The sequence below is a fragment of the Heteronotia binoei genome, chromosome 21, assembly GCF_032191835.1.
Source record: "Heteronotia binoei isolate CCM8104 ecotype False Entrance Well chromosome 21, APGP_CSIRO_Hbin_v1, whole genome shotgun sequence".
Classification (NCBI taxonomy): domain Eukaryota; kingdom Metazoa; phylum Chordata; class Lepidosauria; order Squamata; family Gekkonidae; genus Heteronotia; species Heteronotia binoei.
In genome coordinates, this window is record NC_083243.1 from 192,425,191 (window position 1) to 192,452,825 (window position 27,635).

General features: G+C 44.9%; 1 protein-coding gene across 5 annotated transcripts in view; it reads left to right on the plus strand.

The window, feature by feature from the left end:
* The window catches only part of KALRN (kalirin RhoGEF kinase), an 837,912-nt gene that overhangs the window by 515,193 nt on the left and 295,084 nt on the right, over positions 1 to 27,635 (plus strand). For 4 of the 5 annotated variants that reach the window (XM_060262792.1, XM_060262795.1, XM_060262793.1 and 1 more), the window contains exons 16-23: positions 4,581 to 4,700; positions 8,284 to 8,502; positions 9,614 to 9,763; positions 13,076 to 13,190; positions 18,083 to 18,198; positions 19,931 to 20,053; positions 22,569 to 22,751; positions 27,322 to 27,440. In XM_060262792.1, the coding sequence (XP_060118775.1) occupies positions 4,581 to 4,700; positions 8,284 to 8,502; positions 9,614 to 9,763; positions 13,076 to 13,190; positions 18,083 to 18,198; positions 19,931 to 20,053; positions 22,569 to 22,751; positions 27,322 to 27,440 (1,145 nt within the window). The remainder of the gene's footprint in view (positions 1 to 4,580; positions 4,701 to 8,283; positions 8,503 to 9,613; positions 9,764 to 13,075; positions 13,191 to 18,082; positions 18,199 to 19,930; positions 20,054 to 22,568; positions 22,752 to 27,321; positions 27,441 to 27,635) is intronic. The other variant, XM_060262794.1, reaches the window with a different exon arrangement.

The following is a 27,635-nucleotide window of genomic DNA, read 5'->3' on the forward strand; positions in this document are numbered from 1 at the left end:
AGATCCAAGTGTGGAGAGAGAGAACAGAGGCAGTAGCGGCAGCTCCTCTGCCTACCTGTCCAGCAAGCTGTAGGGGGAGCCAATGGCAGTCAGTCAGTCACCTGCTCGCCCGCCTAGGCCGGGGGGAAAGAAAAGAGGCTTGTGGTAAGGAGGCCAGCCTCTTCCTCTGCACTGCCCCTCTTCCCTCACGCACCTCTCCGCTTTCCTGGCTTGCATTCTCGCCCTTCTCCCTTCCTGCCCATCCCCACTCAGGCCTCTTCCTCACCTTCCCTTCTAGGCTCAGGCAGGGAGCAGCTGGGGTGGATTGGGGGTGTCTCCATAGCCCTGCAACTTGTGGGAGAGATAAAAGTTTATTCTTCCTCCCCCAAGAATGTGTGTGTGGGTCCCTCCACCTTTCTTTTTAAACTTTCCTCTTGTGGCGTGGGCTAAAACAGAAACTCTCCCCTTCTCCATCCCTTAACTTCTGGTATGTACATATTGGTGGCCTACACTGGGAATGGGATGATAGATGGCAAGAGGGCAGAAACCCACCAGCTACCAAAACGCCCGAGCCTTTTATAAACTCTCCCTTCTCCTGTCCAGATGATCTTTGATGAGCCTTGGCAGAGGGAAAGGGAAGGCACCTGCACTATGGCTAGGATTTTTGGAAGCCATGGCTGCTGCTCTTTTGAAAAGAAGTGGGTAGAGAAACTCAGGCAGAACAACTTCTCTTGGGGCAAAGTGGTCTCCCCCCCCCCCTTTTAATCACCTCTCCCCCAAAGTTAGTTGTCTTTCCACTGCCCCCTCCCCAGTCACCTGCCCCCCCCCTTTCAGGAGATTTGCCTGCATGGACAGAGGGAGAGGGGACAGGCAAATGTATAAAGTGCCCAAGTGATAAGCAGAGATGTGTTGCCAGCCCCCATCTCCATGCCTGCCTCAGCCCCTCCCCCTCCAGTTTGTAACTGAGAAAAGAAAAGCTTTTTATTCACACCGACAGCTTTCAAATGGAACTAAATCTCTATGCTAGACTTTTTTTAAATCCCTCTCCCTTTTAATTTCCCCCCAAGCCATTTGCTCCTATAGATATATATGTATACACACATGTGTATGTTCATCCACATGCATACACATACACACACACACACACATATATGAAGGAGGAGCCGCAACTCTAGCTCTGCTGGCTGTATGCAGATGAGATCATGCGGCAGGGCATTGTGGAGGATCGAGATGGGTTGTGGGGAATGCGGCCAAGCTTGGGGTCACAATGCACCCAGATTGCTGGCTCTTTGGTGCCTGCATGTGCCCCGCAATCCTGAGATGTGGCTGGTGCGAAGAAAGGTGGCTGCCAGTGGGTTGCTGTCTGCATTTCTGGTGCAGAAAAACAGATCTTTCTTATCCTACCCTTTTGATTGTCTCCTACTTTCTCTTGGTTTCACCCTTTAGCTCTGTCATCTGTATGCTTCCAGCTCTTTTTTCTTCTAGACCACTCAAGCTGGCTTATTTGCATAACCCTCCTCTCAGGTAAAAGTCACATCTGTATGCGTGTGTGTTAAGGAGCTGCCAAGTCTCCATGACAACCACAATTTTGGGGGGGCAGCTAATTAACATCAGGGGAGAGTGAGGGGTTAACCCATTCCTTTCTCTTGGTTTAAGAGGAGCCTTGTTGAGGGCCAGTGATAACCAATTTCTTGAAAATGGGTGGGGAGTGTGCCAGTAGTTAAACTTGCCTAGGGCACCAGATAGTCTAGGGCTGGCTCTATTTACCAATATAAGTTCATCACTCTCAGGCTAGGTTCTTAAAACATCATGGCCTTTGCAAGTTGTTGTTGGTAAATAAAATGCAATAAAGCCCAAGCACAGCCAAGGCTTTTGTTCAGATCACACTGTCCCAGGCAGTAAAGAACAAACTCAGGAGGAAGCCACGATCACTTCTTGGCTCTCTAGTCCTCCCCAGCTCTCCATGTTCTTCTTTAGCCCCTTGAAATGCACTGCAGCTGAGCAGGGAGTCAAGATTTTAGGGCAGTGTGGTAGAATCGACTGAGAGCTACAACGGGCGAGACCAAATGGCTCCAAGGCACAGATTTCAAACACTGAGCCGAGAGACTGCTTGGAGCCTTATGTAACATAGTGTATCAATTTATGTTTTATGTTCTTATCCAAATAAACAATAAAATACTCAAGCGAAGATTCTCAAGAAGGATTTGTCAACACGACAATAAGACACATTACCAACAAGTCCATAAATCCAACACATGGACAACCTTTATACTCATGAAGGTAAAAAAAAATTCTCTTCATTCAGAATTCCATGTAAGAATAATGGAAGTCCCATAATACAAAAACAAAGATACAAAGAACTAATTTGTACAAATTTAAAGAGACAGTATTTTCTTCAGCTAATACACTGTGTCCCAAAAATGGAATCCCATGTACAACAGGCAGTCAATTTGATACATCTATTTCATAAAAGTATGTCTCCAGGCAAGGGATTATCCAATTATCCGCAAATCATATTACAGAGGTTTCACACAGACACATAATCTGCTTTGATTCTCAGCAGGGTCACACATCTCCACAACAAACTTCTAACTGGCAACACGCTTAAAATGGCTCACTCTTCACTTTGCTGTAACACCGTGATTTATGTGATTGTAGGAGATATGCAACACCACTTGAGGGGTTTTGGAGGCAAAGAGAGGGGTTTATATTTGGTTTCTCTTGTGTCTTATCTACTCCTTGATGGCAAAATAATAATGAATGGCCCTTTAAATTGGTAAAGGTCTTTCTAATCCAGTGTCATTCTGGCCGATCTTGTCGCTAAACCGAGATTATAAAATCTTCACAAATGTGTAAATTCTTTTATTCCAAATTACATTCATCAGGATCAAACAGGATTCATACCGGATAGGGAATTGATGGACAGTATACACAGAACACTGCACATTCTTTCTTTTTGTGAATCATCCAATTCAGATGTTCTTGTGCTCTGTCTTTTAGACCCCAAGGAGAACAATTCTAAAGGACTGAGCACAAAAATTTATGATAGTCATTTGCTTGGATGGACTACTCTACTGGGACACCAACAAAAATGGCAACAAGATTGTACTACGACCTTCATGGAGAACCACTAGAACAATATCTGGTCTTCTTCACCATTCTGCTCTCCTGCAATCACTATCAGACTACAATCCTACATAGGGTTGCCAAGTGCAATTCAAGAAATACCTGGGGACTTTGGGGGTGGAGCCAGGAGACATTAGGGGTGGAGCAAAGATCAAGGCTGTGACAAGCAGAATTGAACTCCAAAGGGAGTTCTGGCCATCACATTTAAAGGGACAGCACACCTTTTCAATTCCTTCCTTCCATAGGAAATCATGAAAGATAGGGGCACCTTTTTGGGGGGCTCATAGAATTGGACCCCCTGGTCCAATATTTTTGAAACTTGGGGGTATTTTGGGGAGAGGCACTAGATGCTATACTGAAAATTTGGTGCCTCTACCCCCAAAAAACAGCCCCCCCAGAGCCCCAGATACCCGCGGATCAATTCTCCATGATTTTCTATGGGAATAAATCTCCCTAGGGAATAACAGAGTTCCCAGCAGACATTTCCCTCCCCTCCCCCCGCTTTTTGATGACCCTGAAGCGGGGGGAGGGCCTCCAAACCGGGGGATCCCCTGCCCCCACTTGGGGATTGGCAACCCTGATCCTACACCCAAAAAACTAACCACTATCACAGCCACTCACTCTCTACTTGAAAAAAATGTGGAGAATTAGAATCTTACTCCCAGTGCTGGTGGCAGTGCAAACAAATAAAACGCTTTTGGCTTGATGCCATCTTCCAAATCCAGCTCATTACAGGGCATTTTATAATGCTTTCTCCTGAACTAATTTTCTTAAATATTGGTTTTGATGACAATATTCCAAAAACTAGAAGAGACCTTATCACAAGTCTCTTGGTGACTGCTAAATCTTCCATTGCTTTGAATTAGAAATCATACCTGGCACCCTCAAGGAGCTGTTGGCTATTGAAAGTCTGGGACCTTTTTATACTCAAGAAGATCACAGACTGTCTTCAGCTATTTGACCTTCACACTAAATATACACTTTTCTTGGAGAAATGGTTCCCCTTCCTTGAATTTGTCACAGCTTCAGAAATTCAGCAATAAAACTTTGAACTGATTACATAATAATCTGTTTATTCCCTCCTCACTTTATCTTAGTATTTGTTTTTCTAGTAGTAGCCAAGGATGATTTCTCCCCTGTTATGGTATGGTAGAGTAACCTTCTCTGCTTCGGCGGGGAGGGTGGGATATAAGTACGAAGAATAAATAAATAATAAACCTTCCTACATAATTCTGCAACATATTTTTATCCTTTTTTACAGTCCACTATGTTTTACGTTTCAGACATCTGCAACTTTTTGTGTTTTCCATAATGTTAAAATAATAATTAAAAAAATACTTTGTACCTGATTTGTGGCACTCTCCATGTTCATTCAAGTGCTTTTACAAGACTTGTATGGGATCCAGTATATGAAGCATATTGGTGGAGAGCACAGCTAAGGTTGTATTTTAACCCTCCCTTTTCTTTCCTGATAGGTGCTTGGCTGGATTCGGAATGGAGAGTCAATGCTCAATGCCAGCCTTGTCAATGCGAGTTCCCTGTCAGAAGCTGAGCAGCTCCAGAGAGAGCACGAGCAGTTCCAACTAGCTATAGAGGTAAAAGAAAAAGCATATTTGTACTCTGCTTTGCCCATATAAAACATAAAACCAAGGTGGCCTTATGGGCAGAAACTGTGAATGGTGCCAAAAAGAGAACGAAACAAAAGCAACTCGTCGTTTACACCCTAACTAATGTGAGGCTAGGATTTGAATAAGTTATTTCCTGATTGACAGCAAATGTCTTAGGATTCACGAAAAAGCTGCCCAATCTACGCAACCACCCTTGCCAATAGTTCAGCCAAATTAAAGTTCATGCAAGTTTAACTTGAAGATAGGAATGTATAGTTGCTTTCAGAATAACATGGTGGCACATCCCTCTCAACTGAAAGATTTTATGCATTGGTGCACCACACTGCTGCCTAGGGTTGCCAAGTCCAATTCAAGAAATATCTGGGGACTTTGGGGGTGGAGCCAGGAGACTTTGAGGGTGGAGCCAGGAAACATTAGGGGCGGAGCCAGGAACAAGGGTGTGACAAGCATAACTGAACTCCTGGCTCCACCCCCAAAGTCTCCTGGCTTCACCCTTAAAGTCCCCAGATATTTGAATTGGACATGGCAACCCTAGCTCGGAGCCCAGCCCGGCCCAGACACCCCCTCCTCCCCGCGGGAGCCGCCGAAGGGAAGGAAGCAGTGCAAGCAATGCCGAGCCCTCCTGGGCCTCTCACCAGCTCGAAGAGGTTGGTGACGCGCCCTGCTGCCTCTTGCCGGGGCTTCCTCCGCCTGCCGCTCGCTCCATCCTGCCCAGACTGCGCCAGGAGCTGCTGCTGCTCCTCCTCTTCTTCCTCCTCCTCGGCCTCCGGCAGCGCCTGCCTGCGCAGCTCCCCCCGCAACCGCCTCAAGGTCCACCGCGACATCCCCAGGCTGTAGCAGGCCGGGCCAGAAACACCGCGGACCAGAAACCAAGCTGGAAGAGGACCCGAAAGAAAAGAGGACTCGAAGGAGACAACTGGTTCTCCTTCGCCGAGGGAGCAAGGCCAAAAGCGGCCAGATTGCAGTCAGTCTGGGACAAACGCCGCTGGAGCGTGGCCCCTGCCACTCACCGGGCCACGCTCCTTGGCGCCGTTTCCCCCCTCCCCCCGCTTCCGGTTTTTTGGGGAGCGGGGGAAGAGGCTGGAAGTCCTGGGGTCCCCCGCCAGGGCGGGAGGGTTGGGAAGCCTACTGCTGCCAGAAGGCCCTGTTGTTCTTACAAATCTGGTTTGCCTGGTTTTTTTGGGGGGGGGCGGTTGAGGGGGGATAGCTGAAGGGTGAGCTGAATAAAAAGATCTTTCAATGCGTTGATTTGATTTGTTGCAGCAAAGTAATGGTCTAAGGTTCAAACAGGTACTGTTTGTAAAATAAATCACGCGAGACCCAAAAACTTTGCAGTGAGCGTGGACTACATCATGTCTTTTCTCAATACAGAATTTTCAGCTTTTCCAGAGCACTGTTTTGTAGTGCTTGCGCATGTGTTTTCAACATAGTTTTCAGAAATCATCTATGTTTACTTACTCAGTATCACAGGACGCCTGTTTATTTTCAATTCGGTAAGGTCACAGTTAAAACATGATGCTGCAGGCTCTTCTTGCAATTCCAAATACATCATGTGAAATGAAAACTGATATTATTTGAACATCCAGTTAAAAATGGTTCTAACAAGTATTCAGATATGCACAAAAATTGCCTCGGAGAGAGTGGAAACCACATTTAGTATCACCTGTGAAAATGTCCTAAATATGAAACCACAGAATGGTACTTACTCCACAATAACTAATCTTGAGTAAAAGATTGTTGTTGACTTGCCTGGGAGATCATCAATCAGATACTTTAATGCAAAGTTCCTTTTCTAGAGAGGTATTGATCATCTTCCAGCAAATGCCTGTTTAATCACAACCACGCTTGCTACAATCAAATGTAATGTTTTTAAAGAAGCCCAGAAGGGGAATGAAGAGTTCAGCATCCAGTAGAGGAGATTTTGTATCATTCAGCAGGCTTCACATTTTGGCAGCATTAACCAGGCTGCTCTATAGAAACAGGATTCATAGTTCTGTTAGCACAGTTTGCTGAACTCCAGAGATACTTGTGCTTGGTATTAACTAAGAGCCACACAGTGAGACACAAGTTCTCATGCTGCCAAAGAGAGTGGGGAAGTTTGTTCAGAAGGGGGAAATGCCATATTAAATATTGATGGTGTTTGAAGACTCAGCGTGGTCCTGGTAGATCTGCAGAAGCACACCACAGATCAGGAAATGCCTAGTTGCTGATGTAGGGGTTTCTCTGCAAATCTTTTAATATATGTTTTTAAAAAACAAACTTCTCCAGAAGCAGCTGGACAGTAGACACCAACCTTTGGAGGCAAGTGCGGCGCTACTTTTTCTGCGGGTCACTCACCGCTGCTGCCCCCAGCGCTGATTGTGAGTGCGCCAGAGGGGCATAGGAGTGGCCAGCCTCCTGCGTGGTTTTCCCCGCCAATCAGCTGATTGGCAGGGAGTCACCCTTTAAAGACCCCAGGAGCGGCACTTCACCACCCCTTCCCTGGGCCTTAAAAGTGTGACGAACCGAGGGAGGTGGAGATGGAACAGGTGTGGCAGCGGGGCGCAGAGTCGTAGAAAGGGAGGAGGGCGGTAGCTGCTGCTGTCAAGCATGCGGGTTCAATAACGAGACTGGGTTGCTACAAAGACTACATTTATTGATAGACTGATACTTTGGCTCAAGCCTTGGCTTGAGAAGAATGAAACCAATACATTGATACACAGGTTTTAAGATACACTTCAAAGGGATTCCTACGGGGAGGGGAAGCAGGGGAGCATTCACACATAGAATATCAAAGCTACATACATTCCCAGGGCGTTATCAGGCATTCGGCCTTGCATCACCCAGATGGCTCTCCCTCCCGCAGAAGGATTCATGGGAAGGTGCTGATTGCTTTGTTCCCTCTAATTAACAGTCATAAACAAAGAGGAGCCAGGAAAGGATAATAAACTAGCAGTATTTGGTTCTCTAGGATCTTACCCAGGCCTGCAGCAATGTTTTATGGCCCCCGCCACCTAAAAATGTATCTGCTGGGCCCCTGCACCAAAATTTTTCTGGCTATGGGCCTGGGCCTAGGATAGCTGCCCCTGCTGCCCCATAGCTAAAACCATGTATACTCTTTCTCTGTGTTTGTTTGCTGCATCCTTCACAATGTCCTGTTTGATATATTACATAAACAGAAGCTAACATTATTCAAGAGTTACATTCTAAACGTGGGTGCGCTGCTGAGAACAAAAGCTTGGATTGTGGTTCTTACTGGTTGTTGTACTTTCAGTTCCCTTTCTTAAAATGGGAGTGATATTATCCTACTTCCCGGGGTTGTGGTGAAAAAAGAGGAAATAAAGATTCAAAAGCACTGAGGATTTAATTTAACGCATGTGTTCCTTCTACTACTAAGCTGTGGGAACATTACTCAGTGAAAATGTTTAATGGAGGATCTGTGAATTGTTGGATGTGCTCTAAAACCATGTTTCACTCTCTCACATTTTCATGCTGACACCTTCATTTCACCTCTTTTTACCATACGCCTTGCACATCTGTACAAATCTCTTTCTCCTCCCCTCATACACAGTCCCTATTTCATGCCACTTCCTTGCAGAAGACTCATCAGAGTGCCCTCCAGGTGCAGCAGAAGGCAGAGGTACTGCTACAGGCTGGACACTATGATGCTGACGCTATCAGAGAATGTGCAGAAAAGGTGGCGATGCACTGGCAGCAGCTCATGCTAAAGATGGAGGACAGGCTGAAGCTGGTTAATGCATCTGTTGCTTTTTATAAAACCTCAGAACAGGTGAGCTGAATCTCTTGCCTCTGCAGTGACATGCTAGAGACTGAATACATAAAGTAAATATTACTGTAGCGCCTTGCTGAACTTGTGGGCACTTTTGGAGACCAGATAGTGAGTGCTACCAGAAAATGGCTGCTGTGGAAGGTGGATCAGTCACAAAATGGCTGCTATTGGGGGCTAGGTCCAATCACAAAATGTTGGGAGGCTCCATAAAATGTTAGGAAGTTCCAAGCCAAGCATCTTCCTGTGATGGAGGTAGACGTTTCAATAACTGTTCACTGTAGATCCAAAGGTGAGACCTCCTGGAATCTGGTGAAGCACCTCTTTCTGCAATGAGAAGGCAGAGGAAAGCTGGGATTGGCTCTTTGATTTGAGGAGGAGACGCTTTGGGGAAGAAGAATGTGGCTGCCAGGAATGACTGTATGAACGTTAGTCCTCAGAATTTTCTTCACCAAAACAAAAACAACAACAAACTGGGATCTGCTTTCCAGGATTGTCCATAAGCAATTTGGGTATAGTAGCTAAACAAATGCCCACTTCAACCCAGCCATTTCAAGACCATCAGTACTATATTAAAGCATCCTCGAACCCCGTACTACACAAGAAGAGAAGTGGCACACTTGGTTACTGTGGAGTTTAGACCCAAAGGACAGGTAGGTAGATTAAAAGTACAGCTTGGAAGCCAAGAGATCTTTTCCAAGCCACCTTCAGCTCCATATTAGAAATCAAAGTTCCTCACCTGCAAACTGTGCTGGAAACGGCCTCGAACGGTCTAATTTATGTCTCGCTTATCAGCCCTGAGATAGGAATATCATGTAATACTATTTGTGAACCGATTTTTGTTGGTTTCACAGCAATAAGTTAATGCATTGTTAACTTAGGGCTGCATTTGGTTACGTTTACTAGCAGTTTTTAATTGTGATTTGAAAATTTTAAAATATTGCTATGCATTTGATTTTACATATTTTATCTACGTTGTAAGCCACTGTGAGCTTTGCAAAGAAGAAAAGCAGCTAATAATTTTAAATAAATAAATAAATATTGTAAGTTGATCTTGTATACCTCTGGAAGTATCATCAGTGGCTGAGCTATTCTATCCTGCCTCATTCCATAGGTTTGCAGCGTGCTGGAGAGTTTGGAGCAAGAGTACCGAAGAGACGAAGACTGGTGTGGCGGCCGGGATAAGCTTGGACCGGCATCTGAGATAGATCATGTCATCCCCTTAATCAGCAAACATCTGGAGCAGAAGGAAGCCTTTCTCAAGGTTTATGCTTGTTCCTCCACAATTTTTTAGTAGTTGGTCTTTCCTTGTTCTGTATAAGTGACCTAGTCATATAAAAACAGCTGAGCTGTATTCCTAGGTGCTCCTATCAGGCCCCCGAGCAACTGGCTGTCATCTGCTTCCTTCTCCCTCTCTCTTGCTTCCTTCTGCATCACAGCTTGTTTTGCAAGGCTTGTCCAATTGCACAGGAGCTACAGAGCAAAACCTCTATTTTCTCCATTGGCTGAGGCTCCCCCCCCCCTCCAGTCCTCTGGGAAAGGAAAGAAAGCTTCCTTTGCCCAGTTCCCTGGATCCCATGGGAGAAATACAAAGAAAGCATCCTTAAGACCAATGAGTGCGAACATTTTAAGCATGTTTTTAAGTTTTTTTAAAAAATACATTTGTGCTTGTCTGTGTTCTTTATAAAATTTATGTCTCTGCTACCTAATCTTAAATAGATACACACATGGCCCAACCCGACATGGCCCTGTCCCTCAAGGTCTCATTAATGTCCGCTCCGGCCCTCATAAGAAATGAGTTTGACACCCTTGATTTAAATGGAACAAAATGTAATGCACAAAGGAATGTGCAGCATGCACAAATACATATCCTGCTGCCATCCATTGAGAAAGTGTCCAGGGGAGAGCTCCAAGTGGTTGCCTCCTTCACGATGGAATATGAGTGTTTCCAGCTTACAGAGCAAGGGGAACAAAACAATATTGTGCCTACTATGGGGGAGCTGCCGAGTGGGCGAGGGGGGGGGGCTCACTTTGCCTGGCCAAACAGCTTCCCACGTGCACCAGTGGAATCCTCCCTCTCTCCCTGGGTGCAGCTGGAGATCAGTTGGACCTGGAGACTGGCAACCCTAGCAGGAAGCCAGCTTGGCACACCTGGTGGAAGTTTCCTCTCTGGTAGAGCTCTCAAGTCAGCTAGTCGGGCTGACAGGCAGCACCAGAAGGGACATCGTGGAGAGAACAGGAATGAAGGAAATAGCTCAACCCTGCTCTGACGGTATACCATCTAGAAGGCCAGGGACTGTGGGAGGCTGGGGAAGAGGTGGGGCCAAACCCAACACACAACAGGCCAGGGAGAAAAGAATGGATCCTGCTCCAGGCCTGTGAGAGCAGGTGTCCGGAGAAGAGAGAGGAACCAGGTGGGGCAGCTCCCTCCTAGACCTATTGTGAGGCCTCGGGAGCTCAGGGGCCAACACTCACTTAACAGCAGAAGGCTGGCCAGGGGGGAACGTCACGCTGGGAACTCAGTGGAGCCAGCAAAACAGGAAAAGCTGTTCTATAAGTTAAAAACGACACAGAATTAAAACAGAGTTAAAAGCCTTTACTCAGAGTGAATCTAAAATCGCTTGCTCTCCAAATGCTATCTGGAACAGAAGAGTCCTGCGTGCTTTACTGAATGCAGCAGGTTTAGGCAACGACCGCTACCACTCTCTGGTAGGCCAGTCCAAAGGAATGGACGTTCGTAAAGAATGCCCATGACTTGACTGTTGCCAAACAGGCCATCCTAGCAGAAGGTATCTCTAGGCAAACGCTGCCTGAGGAATACAGCTGTTCGAGTGGTATGAAGCCGCAAAGGGTTTTGATGGTGATGACCAATGCAGTTGAGGCAGCTCTGGCATTATATGTTCTAAGCAGCTGGCTCCAACTAGGAATCTCTCTGTCACATTCTGCACAAGTTAAAGCTCCCAAGGTATCAGCCATCCTGTGTAGAAGAGATTACAGTAGTCCACTCTGGAGGTTATAATAATGTGGATCAGAGTGGTACTGTAGAGGGAGCAGGCATCTTAACCTTTCCCTTCAGAAGCTAATAATCTCAACATATCACAGGCTGCAATATCAGCCACTCTGCTAAATCAGTGCGGATAAGGGGATCCACCATATTACTCTTTCCATGTGTCAGACCCATCAGTCCTCTGGTTGCCTTGGGGGCCATGAAGTCCTGAACTAGAGTAATCAAAGAGGCTTTGGCATGAATGTTGGACCCCAGGCTCTTTATGGCTTGCATCACCATCTCTGAGAATCACTCCACCAACTCAGCCAGGGCTACAACCAGCAAGCTAAGCTAATGGTACACCAGCAGTAATCCCAACCTGTCCCTGGTATAGCCCAAACCTGCTCCTGTTAATGTAAATACTATCAAAATTGGCCTCAACAGGACAAGGGAGACTCACAGAGGTACACCACCATCCCCATTCCCCAGCCTGGGGATAATGAAGGACCAAAGACCCAGCAGGCAATATAAGAAGCACCCGTATCCGCCAGCCCTGGGTGGAGGATACAGGTGCTTCTTATATTGCCTGCTGGGTCTTTGGTCCTTGGAGATTTCTAGCGCTACCCCTGGAGATTTCTAGCGCTACCTATTTCATTTCTTTGTGTGTGTGTGTGTTTAGTGAAAGTGATTCCTGCTCCACGTATCCCTGCCACACAGCCAACCTGCCTGGCCTAGGGCAACTAAAGCCTTTGTGTCAGCCCTATACACAGGTAGTTGTGCATATGTTTGAGTACCTCCTCAGTAAAATTAAACTTCCATGATAGAATAAAACTGAGGTCCTGATGGCTCCTGATACTGGTACTTCAAACAAAACAAAGAATCTTCAACCATATCATTTGGTCCAGCCCCATTCCTTCCCACCAAGCTCTCATTTCTTTTCCTGCTCCAACACGGAAGTAGCTGCACACATATAGTATGTAGTATCGAATGGGGCTTGGGCCCTGCTTCTCCATTTCTGGGAAAATTTGGTATCAGGATGAAATGACTTCTGGGTTGGATGAACCTGACTAGATAGGGCAGCTATGCTAAAACAGAAATGCGGATGGTGGGAATTATCAGGCTTTTCCTCTCTAGCACACGCAGTTCCCCCTTCCTCAATCAGAAATAGCTTCTAGTCCATTCTTTCCCCCCCAAAGTGTGGTTTACGGATCACGTAATAATATCATTTTGAAAGACTGTATTCCAGAAAAAAATCAGCAGGCACCGGCACCTCTTGGAATAAAGAATGACATATATCATCCTCTGTTGGAGGGGGAGGGGGGTTATGCTCTTTATTTGCTTTATGTTTCTGCTGGAATCAGCCTATTTTCCCATATCACATTTCTCTGGCAGACCATCCCATCAAGGATGGACGTGAGTGACTGCAGTCTGAGGTTCCATCATTGTTTTCTCATGCATATCAACATCCTTGGGAGGTCAGATGGGAAAAGAAGTTCGTGTCATAGTTCAGTAGTTTCTTCAATAGTTTTTCCTTCTTTGCTGCACATCAAAAGTCATGCCCTGTATGTGTGTTGTGTTTGCTGCCCACAGGCCTGCACTCTAGCACGAAGGAATGCAGAAGTGTTTCTCAAGTACATTCACCGAAACAATGTCAGCATGCCAGGGGTGGTGAGCCATACGAGGGGACCTGAGCAACAGGTTAAAGGTTTGTATGTGTTCTTTGGGAGATGCGTTCCCAGAATGCCAACTTGGCTTTGCACCACGCACTAGTTGAGTGGGCTTGCGATCATTACAGATGTCTGCTTCTATTGGATGAAATGTGGTCAACATTTGCCAGAAAGGATAATTACACGTACTTATACTTTTAACCTTTTAAACCAGACAGGATGAGCTCAAAATACAATCAAATGAGACAAAAGGCTTGCTCAATGGGGTTTCTTTTTAGAGGTGTGAGTTTTCATCTTGAGTTGTTCATACAGAAGAACTTTGGGACAACAGGGACATCTTTCACCATGTCCTACTGGACTTTGCTGTGATCAGACTTCCTTTTATAGAAGTCTTACAACACTATCATATGCAGAGCTGAACCTTTCTCTAAGCCCACTGACTTCAGTGGACTTATAAGGGATTACATCTGTTTATATAGGCAGGGCTGGACTGCCTGCTCGGCAATTTAGGCCATCGTCTGGGGTGCTGGTGGTCCAGGGGTGATGAATTGCCCCTCTCTATAGCTCCCAACACTCTCCATCCCAGCCCCTCCTCCCGCCTCAGCAGCACATCCCAGTGCCCTTCAAGGTCCTGCTGCACCCAGCACTGTGGGGGAGGCAGCTCGCATGCATGCCAACATGTGTGTGTGTTTGAGCCAGGGGGAAGGGGAAGGCCATGGGTGCCCGTTTCCCCTCAGCAACGCAGCCCTGGCCCCCTTCAGGGGGTTACCACAGCCAGCCTATATAAAGCCCTAGGCAAAATTCCAGGATGGGGCCTGAGAATCACTGCCATGTCCCGCCAAGTCCAAGTAAGTGGCAGCCCTCACTCCATGTGAGTCAAGTGGAAGTCAATGCCAGAAGCTGGCTGCCTTGTGCCAGAAGCACATGTAACAGCTGCTGCTGCATGGGCTGCCCAAGCACTAAACAGATCAGATACAAGTGGCAGTTTCTGCAAGCAGGCAGCCCAAGCCCTGAACAGGCTGGGTGCAAGAGGCAGTGGCAGGAGCCTGCTCTCTGTCAGGGGTCAAAGCCATGAGTGGTTAGGCCCCCAACATGGAGCACTGGGCAGCTGCTGCCATTGGCCATTGGCTAACACTGTCCCTGTGCTTACACCCCCCTGTTGATTATTGTACTGTAAACCTTGAACATCTTGTTAGCATCTGAGAAAGCCACAAGGCTGTCTGGCCCTAAGAGATCAGATATTTAGGATACTTAGCAGGTTTTAGGACTTTTATCAGTGGCACTAGACAAACTCAGATCACAGAGTTTGTCTATATGAAAGCATTTTCTTTGCTTTAAGTGAGTTTAGGATCGTCCTCTGACTTGATAATAGCACTTAACATTGTTGCGCTTGAAATAACTGATGCCCTAATAGCCCTTGCAATAAAAAAGAGATGTGGAAGAGGCCAATTATTGATTTGTTCACATGACGGAAGGACATTCTGTCTGTGCACAGATATATTATTATTTCAACATTGCTTTCAGGTATAGAAGAGAAGCCCTTCAAAGACATGAATTAATTCTGGTATTTGAATAACAGTGAATGTGTGCCTCAGTTGAGGAGGAGGTGGGGTAAATTACTGTGGAATGTTAATTAGATTATCTACAGAATACTCCAAATGGAATAAGTGTTTCCTTCTTTCAGTTCAGAAACAGAAGCTAGGGGAGGAGAGTTTCCATCTGATTTCCAAGGACAGATTAAGTTATCAAAGGGGTTTCCTTGGCGTTTGGAACTATTATAGTCAGGATTCCAGACAAGTGCTTGCTTTTCCAGACAAGTGAAAATTGAAATTCACAACACGATTCCTTGTCACAGAGATCAGTGCCTTCATTTCTTTTTGTCTTTCTAAGCAATTTTGTTACAGTGACCACTTGAACTACCTCCTTATTCTGGTCTCTTTCACATGCTCAAAAGAACTGGGTCTGGTGTGGTAATGATACATTCTTGGGGAAGTCTGGCTAATGGGTTCGGCATTCTCTTTTGTGTTGCTAATATAGCCCTACAGTGCTGTGATTAAAAAAAAAAAAAGCCAAAGAAAATTAGCAGAACTAAGCCATTTCTCATCTCTGATCAGATTATTTCTAAAGCTGTTGGAAAGAGCAGCTTAATGGCAGTGTAGATTATAAGGTTTGGTACTGCGTGCTCCATACAGTAAGGAACTGGCTAATATTGACAAGATTGTAAATCACCAAGATTGTTAATCACCAACTGTGTGACACAGAGTGTTGGACTGGAGGGGCCATTGGCCTGATCCAACATGGCTTCTCTTATATGATACAGAGTGTTGGACTGGATGGGCCATTGGCCTGATCCAACAGGGCTTCTCTTATGTTCTTATGTGACACAAAGTGTTTGACTGGAGGGGCCATTGGCCTGATCCAACATGGCTTCTCTCATGTTCTTATGTGACACAGAGTGTTGGACTGGATGGGCCATTGGCCTGATCCAACATGGCTTCTCTTATGTTCTTATGTGACACAAAGTGTTTGACTGGAGGGGCCATTGGCCTGATCCAACATGGCTTCTCTCATGTTCTTATGTGACACAGAGTGTTGAACTGGAGGGGCCATTGGCCTGATCCAACATGGCTTCTCTTATGTCCTTATGTTCTTACTCCAGTTTACCATAAATCCACCACACTTTAAAAAAATCTGTTCTTTTAAAATTTTTGCTATTCTTCTGGGTCTGTGAAGATATATTATATGGTCCTAAATCAGCCAGGTTCTTAAAATATGATTTTAGGGATGGAGAGAAGTCCTTCTAAATTGTGTGGGATTGGTGGGATTGTTTACATTTGGTCCCTGTAATCTTTAGGACAGCATTCCCACATTACAAGTCACATTCCCCAGCTAGTTGTGGGTCTGGCTATACAGCAAGTGGCCATCATAGGCAGCAGAGAAAACTAGGGGTGGGCATGAACTGATCCACGAGTAGCAATTTGTACATGAATCGGGTTGATCTGTGATTCATTTCAAACCGGATCAGTCCTTGGTGATTTGTTTGGTTCATTTTTCCTGACAGCCTAGCGCCGATTCAATAAATTCCTAGGCAGTGCTGGGGGTAGACTTCTGGGAGCCCTAGAAACACACATAGCCGTTGTCCATAGCTTGATTGGAAGCTCTGGGAGCCAATCATTGAACTCCCATTCTGCTCTATGGGAGCAGACACCCAGACTCAGCTACTGTCCCTTTGCAGCATGAAGAGAGAAGAGTTAGTTGTTGTGAGAGGTGGAGCTGAGCTTTCCTGGGGGTGCCTGCTTTGAGGGGCTATAACTTGGACCAGTCTTTGCCAGAGTTGGAGGGTGGATGGAGGAGAGCCTGCTGAAGTCTCCCACTGAGTTTTTCACCTCCCAAACCAAATGAACCAGTGAACCATTGGTTCATGCCCATGTCAGTGTATTGAGTCCTCCTTCCTCAGCATGACAGAAGCAAGAAGCAGCAGGTGGATCTACAGTGACAGCATCCGACAAGTCAGGTCAGATCAGCCTTGTGAGTGAGCCGGTTCTGGCTGGACTGTAACCAGGGGAAAGCACCTGCTGAAGTCAGCAACTGTATGGACTGCCGTGATTGGCTGCGCTGTATATATAAGGACTACTGTGCCAGCCAGTATTTCTCTCAGTCGAGTGTTGGTTCCTGGCGTAGCACTTTGTCACTCAGTTTAATGTTATTCACCGCACTAGTTGTATTGTATATAGTTTGTAAATACGCTACTTTTATACTAGGTGCTGGTGTGTGGCTCAACTTCTTCCCAGAGTATACTCTTGGACAGTTCTCTGTTTTGCACTCTGCACATGCACCACCAATAGCCCATCCCTGGAGAAGACTGTCAGAGGAAGAGATGAGGCAGAATGTGTTGGGAAGTTCTTTCGTGCAAGTCCTGTAGACCTCCATTTCAATTACACTTGAGCAAGAACTTCCCAGTGAATTGGGTCCTGTAGTAAAGAGACTAAGGAGGGTGTTCAGGTGGATTTTCCATGTATCAGAAAATATCTTTCTGGAAAGCTCTGATTTCAAGCATGGCCTGAAGGTACATAACACAACAGCCATGCAGGTCTGGGATGATCAGTACTCAGAATGTACTTGGGCACCCAATGTGTGCATGTTGTATTGGAGGTATGGCCGGGCAGAATGTGGATTAGACATTCTGAAAATACATTTTCAGATGTGGGAGTAGTTTGAAGAACGCTTAAATAACATGTAATACCATTTACCACCGGAATACAGATATCTTTCTGAATCAAACCCATCTGAGAATCGTCCAAAAGCTGAAATTAATAGGCCTTTGATATCCCTCATCACTGTGCTGCTAAGGTTGTGTTCCCAGTCCAGTCCTGACGCATTATTAATAGCGTTCCAAATAAATAATATATAATTTAGCAGAAAGTGCGCATTTATACACCAATCCAATGCTAATGATCAAAAATGGTTGTTGACAAAGTTGCATTGAATTGCTCAGCAATTAAGCTATTTCTATCAATCTGTCTTGTAGGCCTTTATGTTTTTTGTCATCCTGCTGTTTGGTTTTTAAAATTATTATCTAGGACGTTCTCTACTAGGAACTCTGCACTGAGAATGTAATGTGTTCCTTTTTGTTGATCGCTGTCCACACATGCTTTCACTACAATTCTAAGCAGAGTTACACCTAAGTCCCTTGTAGTCAGCAGGCTTAGAAAAGTGTAACCTTGCTTAGGCTTGTACCGTTAGTGAGCCACCTGTGCTGGCAAATGCCCTCTTCCACTGTTTTTGTGTTTTTAAAAACTTGGTCTGAACTGCTTCCCAGGAGGGAGCACATATCTCTGTGGTGAAGAACCAAGCTGAACTTGCATCGATTCACGTCTGCATACGCTTGCCAAGCCACTAAGGACGCAACTCTCCTCTTGTTCCTCCACAGCCATTCTAAGTGAGCTGCTTCAGAGGGAAAACAGAGTGCTTCATTTCTGGACACTGAAGAAACGGAGATTAGATCAATGCCAGCAGTATGTGGTCTTTGAGCGCAGCGCTAAACAGGTAGCTTGACAAAACACTCAAGTCTCTTCTCCATTGCTGATTAGGCCTGATGGACAATGCTTAATAGATTAGTTGAGGGGAAGGATTATAGGTCAGGGAGTGCAAGTGTTAGTTTATAAGTTCCAACATTCAAATCTTTTTTTCATCAGCCAAGGCTGCAGAAGCCTCTAGAGCAGGGGTCCTCAAACTACGGCCCGCGGGCCAGATGCGGCCCGCTGAGGACGTTTATGCGGCCCGCCGGGTTATGGCAAAATCAGACCGGAAGTGACGTTCGACCTAAACTCGCGTTAGCAACGTACACTTCCGGCACTGGGCTGAGGCGGCGGAGACAGAGTGTGAGGTGATACTGAGGTGAGGTGAGTTCCCAGGCCGGGGTGTGTGGTGTGGGGAAGGGAGAGATATGCAGAAGACGGAGAACTGACAGCCCGCGGCCTTGTGCAGTAAGGGCAGTCCGGCCCTCCAACAGTCTGAGGGACAGTGAACTGGCCCCCTATTTAAAATTTTGAGGACCCCTGCTCTAGAGAGTGGTTTTCAAGTCTTCATGAGTTAGAACTGACAGTGTGGGTTGATTTAGTAGTATTAAAATAGCCAGATAGCAATCTGGAGATCATACTTTACTTTCAACAATGTGCCTAGACCAGAAGTCCTGGCTGTTTCCCCTCCTATTCCATGATTTCCTGATACCTGAAGCTATGGCCTCTTCTGTCATAGATTCTGTGGCAAAACTGAAATCCAACTTATTTCAGCAGATATTGAAGAAAATTCCACTGGGGTAGCTGTGTTACAGTGCATTTACTAAGTATTTACAGTGCATTTACTAAGCAGAAGTACCCCTTTCTGAACCTGTTGATTTCAATAAGGTGTGACGCTGCTTAAGACAGCATTTAGTAGCTGCACGAAAACCAAAAGTCTTGTGGCTCTATAACGACAAACAAATTGATTGTAGCATAAACTTTTGTGGGGTTCTGCCCAGTTTGTCACATAGTGGTTTTGCTATAATGAATTATGCAGCTTGTATTGTAACAAATTTGTTGGTCCTTAAGTTGCCCCAAGACTCTTTTATTTCAGGTTGGGAAGGAGACCCATGAAAGAATAGGGTGAAAAGGGCAGCAGTGACAGCTTCTCCCAGTGCACTAGTATTGTTTAAGGTAAAAGTGTGATATCTGGATTGCAGCTTGACAGTTCTCTTGATTATAGGATGACCTCTTTTTCTCACATTTACAGGGGATATATTCAATAGCAACGTTTTTCAGGCTTCCATTTAAAATTGTGCAAAACAACTTGGAAGAACAGCATATATCTCAGCTCACCCCCAGTAGTCACATTGAAAACTGATTGGTATGCATTGGAGAACCCATTCCAGTACCCATCAGTCATGGGAACTGACCAGACAAGTGTAGACTGAAAAACCCACTGGCTGCTGAAGGAAGAAAGTGGAGAGTTCTGATGTGATAGTACTTTTAGCGTACTTTCTGCAAAAGTGTATGTTACGTTTTAAGGCAGTATTCTTTCAGTCCCCCATACTATATTGTCATTTGCTTGATTTCAGTACCTCGTAAGATTTATATTGGGGACTCTTCCACTCTGTTTTATTCTTAAACAGATGACCCTGAATTGCTCTTAAATTTATATTGTCCATTTTGAAACATGTTCACGGAAACTGGTAATCTAGACACGAACAACATTCCCCCCCCCCCCCCCCTTTCCCTGTTTGGTGCTTTCCCACTTACAGGCCTTAGACTGGATCCAAGAAACCGGGGAGTATTATCTCTCTACTCATAACTCCACAGGGGAATCAGCAGATGAAACTCAGGAACTTCTGAAAGAATACGGGGAATTCAAAGTACCTGCCAAGGTAAAGCTTACTTTTCATTTAAAAAGAATCATGAGCTTCAGTGATATATTTTACAGGAATTGAAACATAATTGGAAATGGCTGTCAAGAGACTAAAATTTTCAATTTAATAAAAGGAGGGGCTGTCAAACACTGGAAGAGCATATGCTTTGTACTTATAAGGTTCCAGGTTCAGTTCCTAGCACTTCCATTTAAAAGAATCAGATAACAGGTAATACCTCTGCCTGGAGGGCCAGTGTCAGTCTGAGTATACCATACTGACCTGGAGAGACCAACTCGGTATAGGGCAGCTTCATGTATTTGTGTTCCGCAAAACAGCAAACTATATAGGAACTAACTAAAGGCAAGAGACTGTCGTGTCTTTTAATTATTGTGGCCGTGAAGTCTTGCATTGACCTCTCCATGGTGTTGTAGAACCCATGATGCAGCAGCCTCGGGCTATGCAAGTAGAGGGTTCTGTCAATGCTTGGGTGGTAGACTTCTTAAAAAAATTTCTGTAAGTTTCATAGAGTTCCATGTTGGGGAGAAAGCAAGATTTAAATACAATAAATAAATAAAAGTGAGTTGAGAGGAGTCAGTTATTCAAGTCACATGCATATTTGTATGACGTGCTATTTACATGTGCCTTGTACTATTAAATAATTTTAGCTTAGTAGCTCTAAGAGTTAGACATACCTCACATTTTGGGTTCTGTAGCTTAGCTCTGAAGATTTTGTGTGCATGTGTACTTCTTCAGATATCTGAAGAAGTGTGCACGTACACAAAAGCTCATACCTTGAGCAGAGTGGGATCGGGGGGGGGCATAGAGGGCACCTGCCCTGGCCGCTACCAGGGGGGCACCAAATAGGGCACCCTCGGAGGAAGGGTGGGGGGAGCAACAAAGGCTCTGCTGATACACTGCCCTCCCACCCCTTTCTCCTTTCCCGAGTTTGTGCACAGATCCAGGAAGGAGAAAAGCGGCAGGGTGACATGTTTGCTTCGTCTTTGGTGCCTGATCAAATGCTACCATGATGCTCCCTGCCCCCTTTCTCCTTTCTGGGCCTGTGCATAGACCCGGGAAGGAGAAGGGGGTGGGGGGAGGGTGGCACGGTGGTGTTTACTCCATCCTTGGAGCCAAGGATGGATCGAACACCGCCACTCTCCCCGCCCTTTTCTGCTTCCCGGGTCTGTGCAGAAAAAGCAAAAAGGGGCAGGGGGAAGGGCTGCATGGCAGCATTTGCTTCATCCTCAGAGCCATACCCTATCCCTTTTTGCTTCCTAGATTTGTGCACAGACCCACGAAGCAGAAAGGGGCAGGGGGTGGCACAGCAGCATTTGCTTTGCCCACCTAGGGGCAGGGGGCACCTTACCTGAGGCAGCCAGCACAGCCCCACACCATTTTTTGAGTGGGGGGCACCACTTTTTAGTTTTGCCCCCACTCAAAAAAATAGGTAGATCTGGCCCTGACCTTGAGTAAACTTTTGTTGGTTGTAAAGGTGCCACTGGATTCAAAATCTGTTGTACTGCTTCAGACCAACATGGCTGCCTACCTGGAACTGAGATCTGAAGAATTCCTAAGGTAATAGAAGGTGCTTGTGCTAACATGGAATTTCTGGCACTTTTTCCTTTGAAACTTGCCCGCAATCCACATCATAGACTGCTGCTTCTGAAACCCTGCTTAGTTTCCAAAGAAGTTTGCCATGTGGTGTGGGGTGCAGATAGTTGACGCATATAAGTCTAAAGATTTACAGTTATCTGGATATAAGCCAGAGAATGTAAGTATTTAAACAGAGCTACAGAATTTCATAATCCTATGAAAATTCTGTCCTACTCTCTCAGATTCAAGTATGTCTCTTTTTGCTGCTGACATTTGCACTCTCCCAGCGCATTTTCTCCTCTTGGCAGTTCACAGCCTCGTATACAACAATAAGTGGAACAATAACTCTGAAATTATAACAAAATATGTCCAAATATGGTGTACATAAGCAAGGCAGCTGTGTCACTAATGCTTTACTAATGTTTGCTATCGTATCAAAAACAAAGCCGGGAAAATCTGAAGGGCTGTGGTCCACATAATCGTATGGTGGAATAAAATGCTTTTAGTCTTTAAAGTGCCATGAGATTACTGTTTGTTATTAGGCCATTCTATAAAATATTGCTAACTATGAATGATAAATTTCATTGAACAGCACTGCAAATCTATGGAAAAAGAATGGTCTTTGAAAAATGTAAAATTTTGTTATCTTGAACTGTTCTAAAGGTAGTAGAGATCCTAGTAATGTAAGGTATATTTCTTCTTTTTTTTTTGCACACTTGTACACGCCTGGTAGGGAACAGGCAAATTCAAAAGCATGGAGTGTTTTAGATAGCTTGTTTTTAAAAGTGTATTCTACCTACACTGTCTCCAAAGATCCCAGGGACTTTTTAATAACAGTGACGTTTGTGAAGAACATGAGGCCCAAATAGCTACTTTTGGAATGAAAACTGAACAAGTGTTCATAGAAGAAATTATAACCAAGCAACACTCTTTTGGGCAGCAAACCAAGGAGAAAGTGAAGCTTCTCATTCAGCTGGCTGATAGCTTTGTAGAGAAAGGACATACCCATGCTACTGAAATTAGAAAATGGGTTACCACCGTGGACAAACGCTATCGGGACTTCTCGTTGAGAATGGGGAAATATCGCTACTCTTTGGAGAAAGCTCTTGGAATCAATACAGAGGTACTCGAAGTGACATGTTTTGTTGACATACCATAAACATACAAGAGGTCTGAGGAGGAGGAGTACTGTCAGATATGAGAAAAGGTTTCCATGTTATGTACCCAGCCATTGCTTGTCCGGACAAGTGGGTCGTCCCACGTGGATTTTTTTAACATAAGATTTGAATAAATGCAAGACAATTTAACTTTTCCAAATATAAATTAATGGCTGTCATTCATTCCTATCAAAAATAGTAATATTCCACAGTATTCCACAGTAATATTCCAACATCTTCTGGCTATGCTTGGCCCTAAGAATGTCAGACTGATCTTGACTAGGATCAGGGCCTTTTCTGCCCTGGCCCCAGCCTGGTGGAACAAGGTCCCATTTGAGATCTCCATAGGCAACATTATGGAAGTGGCGCACCTGCCTACCACTTCTGACATTAGGTAACCGAAGGACACCGTAGCTAAAAATTTCATTGTTAGGGGATCTGCTTGTGTAACAATCGATGTAGAATGGCTGCAACAGAAATTGTTATGCTGTAGCTTTATAGGGTTTGTTTTTATGATGATATTTTTTATGATTTCATTTACACTGTTCTACCTGTGAATCGCCACACACACGCACACACACACAAAAGAATGCATAAGTACAGTCAGCCCCATATATTTTGTGAAGTTAATTAGTTGAATTAAATATCCATACAATAACATTTTATTATATAAAAGTTAAAAATAAAGACTGAGTCCTTCCAAATTTATTGGGTACTTATTGGCTAGAACACTGGAGCGCTGGTTTATCGGTTGAGCAGAATAATGGGTTGGACCCTGCCAATAATTTCTGCTGATATAAAAGGGGAAGTTTCACTGATTCACCCCTTATACTCTCCTGGGGGGGGGGGGGAATGTTTTCCCCTGGAGCAGCATTAGGGGGGCTAGAGAAATCTTACTCCACTGCTGAAAATCCCTTACATCAGCAGATTTTTATTGGGATCCCAGCTTCTGTCTCTGTGCTTTTTAAAACATTCCCAGGAGCTTGGGGGTGTTCCTGGATGCCTCCCAGTCGATGGAGGGCCAGGTTGCCACTATTGCGGGATGGGCCTTTTATCATCCGTGATTGGATAGACAACTAGTCCCCTATCTCACTTTAGAGGACTTAGCTCCGGTGATCTATGCAATGGTCACTTCCAGACTGGATTATTGTAACTTGCTCTATGTGGGGCTGCCCTTGAGCTTGACCTGGAAACTGCAGCGAGTGCAGAATGTGGCGGCATGTGTGCTGATACCGACACCTATGCAGGCTCACGTTCAGTCAGTGCTGTGCCAACTGCACTGGCTGCCGATAGAGTACCAGATCCAGTTCAAGGTTGTAGTGTTAACCTTCAAAGCCCTATAAGGCATATCTGCAGGACTCTCCCTCTCCATATGCGCCTTGCAGAGCGTTACACACATCTGATCAACATCTTCTGGCTATGCTTGGCCCTAAGAATGTCAGACTGATCTTGACTAGGATCAGGGCCTTTTCTGCCCTGGCCCCAGCCTGGTGGAACAAGGTCCCATTTGAGATCAAGGCCTTGAGGGATTTGCTATAATTCTGCAGGGCCTGTAAAATGCAGCTGTTCTGCCAGGCTTTTGGCTGAAGCAGTGGACATCCAAATCCATCTCAGCCTCACCTGCTGATAATGCTGGCCTCTGACCAGCCTAAACTGAGCATCATTCTTGAGATAAATAAGAACATAAGAGAGGCCATGTTGGATCAGGCCAATGGCCCATTCAATCCAACACTCTGTGTCACAGAGTGGCCAAAACAAAAAACAAAAACCAAGTGCCATCAGAAGGTTCACAAGTGGGGCTAGGAGCCCTTCCACTTTGCCGCCCCCCAAGCACCAAAAATACAGAGCATCACTGCCCCAGACAGAGAGTTCCAACAATACACTGTGGCTAATAGTCACTGATGGACCTCTGCTCCATATGTTTATCCAATCCCCCCCTTGAAGCTGGCTATGCTTGTAGCTGCCACCACCTCCTGTGGCAGTGAATTCCAAATGTTAAGCACCCTTTGGGTGAAGAAGTACTTCCTTTTATCCGTTCTAACCCGACTGCTCAGCAATTTCATTGAGTGCCCATGAGTTCTTGTATTGTGAGAAAGGGAGAAAAGTACTTCTTTCTCTACTTTCTCCATCCGATGCATAATCTTGTAAACCTCTATCATGTCACCCCACAGTCGACATTTCTCCAAGCTAAAGAGCCCCAAGCGTTTTAACTTTTCCTCATAGGGAATGTGCTCCAACCCTTTAATCATTCTAGTTGCCCTTTTCTGGACTTTTTCCAATGCTATAATATCCTTTTTGAGGTGCAGTGACCAGAATTGTACACAGTATTCCAAATGACGCCGCACCATCGATTTATACAGGGGCATTATGATACTGGCTGATTTGTTTTCAGTTCCCTTCCTAATAATTCCCAGCATGGCATTGGCCTTTTTTATTGCAACCGCACACTGTCTTGACAATTTCAGTGAGTTATCTACCACGACCCCAAGATATCTCTCTTGGTCAGTCTCTGCCAGTTCATACCCCATCAACTTTATTTATAGCTGGGATTTTTGGCCCCAATGTGCATTATTTTGCACTTGGCCACATTGAATCTCATCTGCCACATTGATGCCCACTCATCCAGCCTCAACAGATCCCTTTGAAGTGCCTCACAATCCTCTCTGGTTCTCGCCACCCTGAACAATTTAGTGTCATCTGCAAACTTAGCCACTTCACTGCTTACTCCCAACTCCAAATCATTAATGAACAAATTAAAGAGCATGGGACCCAGTACTGAGCCCGGCAGCACCCCACTGCTTACCCTCTTCCACTGCGAAAATTGCCCATTTATACTCACTCTCTGTTTCCTATTAATTAGCCAGTTTTTGATCTACAAGAGGACTTGTCCTTTTACTCCATGACTCTCGAGCTTACTAAGGAGCCTTTGATGAGGAACTTTATCAAAAGCTTTCTGGAAGTCAAGGTAAACAACATCTATTGGGCCCCCTTTGTCCACATGTTTGTTCACCCCCTCAAAGAACTGTAACAGGTTAGTGAGACAAGATCTTCCCTTACAGAACCTATGCTGAGTCTTCTTCAATAACTCATGTTCATCAATGTGCCTACTCATTCTGTCTTTGATAATGGTTTCTACCAACTTTCCCGGTATTGAAGTCAGACTGCTGGCCTGTAATTTCCCCGGATCTCCTCTGGAACCCTTTTTAAAGATGGGGTGACATTTGCTACCTTCCAGTCCTCAGGAACAGAGGCAGATTTCAATGAAAGATTACATATTTTTGTCAGGAGATCCACAAGTTCACCTTTGAGTTCTTTCAGAACTCTTAGATGCATGCCATCTGGACCTGGTGACTTATTAGTTTTTAAGTTGTCTATCAGTTGTAGAACCTCCTCTCTTGTCAGCTCAATCTGACTCAGGTCCTTCAACAGCCCTTCCAAAATTGGCGGTTCTGGAGCGGGCAAATACTTCTCATCTTCTACAGTGAAGATGGATGTAAAAAATGCATTTAGCTTCTCAGCCATTTCCCTGTCCTCCTTCAGCAATCCTTTTACCCCATGGTCATCCAAGGGCCCCACTGTCTCTCTGGCTGGTTTCCTGCTTCTAATATATTTGAAGAAATTTTAATTGTTGGTCTTTATGTTTTTTGCAGTATGCTCCTCATAGTCCCTTTTTGCCTGCCTGATCACAGTCTTGCATTTGATTTGCCACAGCCTATGTTCCCTTTTATTAACCTCACTTGCACTAGCTTTCCACCGCTTAAAGGAATCCTTCTTACCTTTTACAGCTTCCATTATTTTGTTTGTTAACCATGCAGGCTTTTTCTTATACCTGTTTGTGCCTTTCCTAACTTTCCTAAAACTGTATGTTTTTATCTGAACTAGAATTCTAGGATTGTAGTTTTAAATAGCCTCCAGACTTCCCCAAGGGTTTTGACCGTATTTACCTTTCCTTTCAGTTTCCTCTTCACATGCCTCCTCATCTCAGAGAATTTACCCCTTTTAAAGTTAAAAATGGTTGTGCTGGTCTTTTGGGGCAGCTCCCTATTTATACAATAAATAATAAATCCACTCTGATTTTTTTTAATAGTAATATGTTTTAAATTAACTAAAATATATTGATATTGTGTGACCTGTAATCTACCCTGAGGTTGCTTGTGAGGAAGGCAGGGTAAAAACCAAAATAAATAAATAAGCAAGTTTATTTACTAGCTAAGTATCTCCCTGTGGTTCCCTCCTATGATATTAATACCACATTTGGGGAGCAATGCCATTCTCAAAATAAGTTCCAAGGCTGTAAGGGAAAAGGAAATGGTGAGTTTGTGAAGAATGGAAATGACTAGAATTCTCTAGGCTTCCCCATTTATTGCCTGTAAAATCTGATGCCATTTAGTTAGTCATCAGCTGGGTGCAACTGGTCCTTTTTTGTCTTCGCCACTCCTCACAATTGACAATCTTTTCATCTCTTCCGCTTTGTAAATCTGCTGACTTTTACAAAGCAGAGGAGTATGTTTAAATCCATGTCACCTTCTTTTTCAGGATAATAAGGACCTGGAGTTGGACATCATTCCAGCAAGTCTGTCAGATCGTGAAGTGAAGCTACGTGATGCCAATCATGAGGCTAATGAAGAAAAAAGGAAGTCAGCCAGAAAGAAAGAGTAAGTGATGAGAGGCAGGTGCTTCAACACTGTATTGCATGAACAGCAAACAGCACTAGTTTCAACTTGACAAACTTCTGTTTGTGGGGCGGGTGAAATGTCATGTTTGATACATTTATACTGACTGTTACACAGCTTTGATAGAAATAAGAGCATGTGGTTGCAGTGGTTACAAAAAATCTTAATTGATAGTCC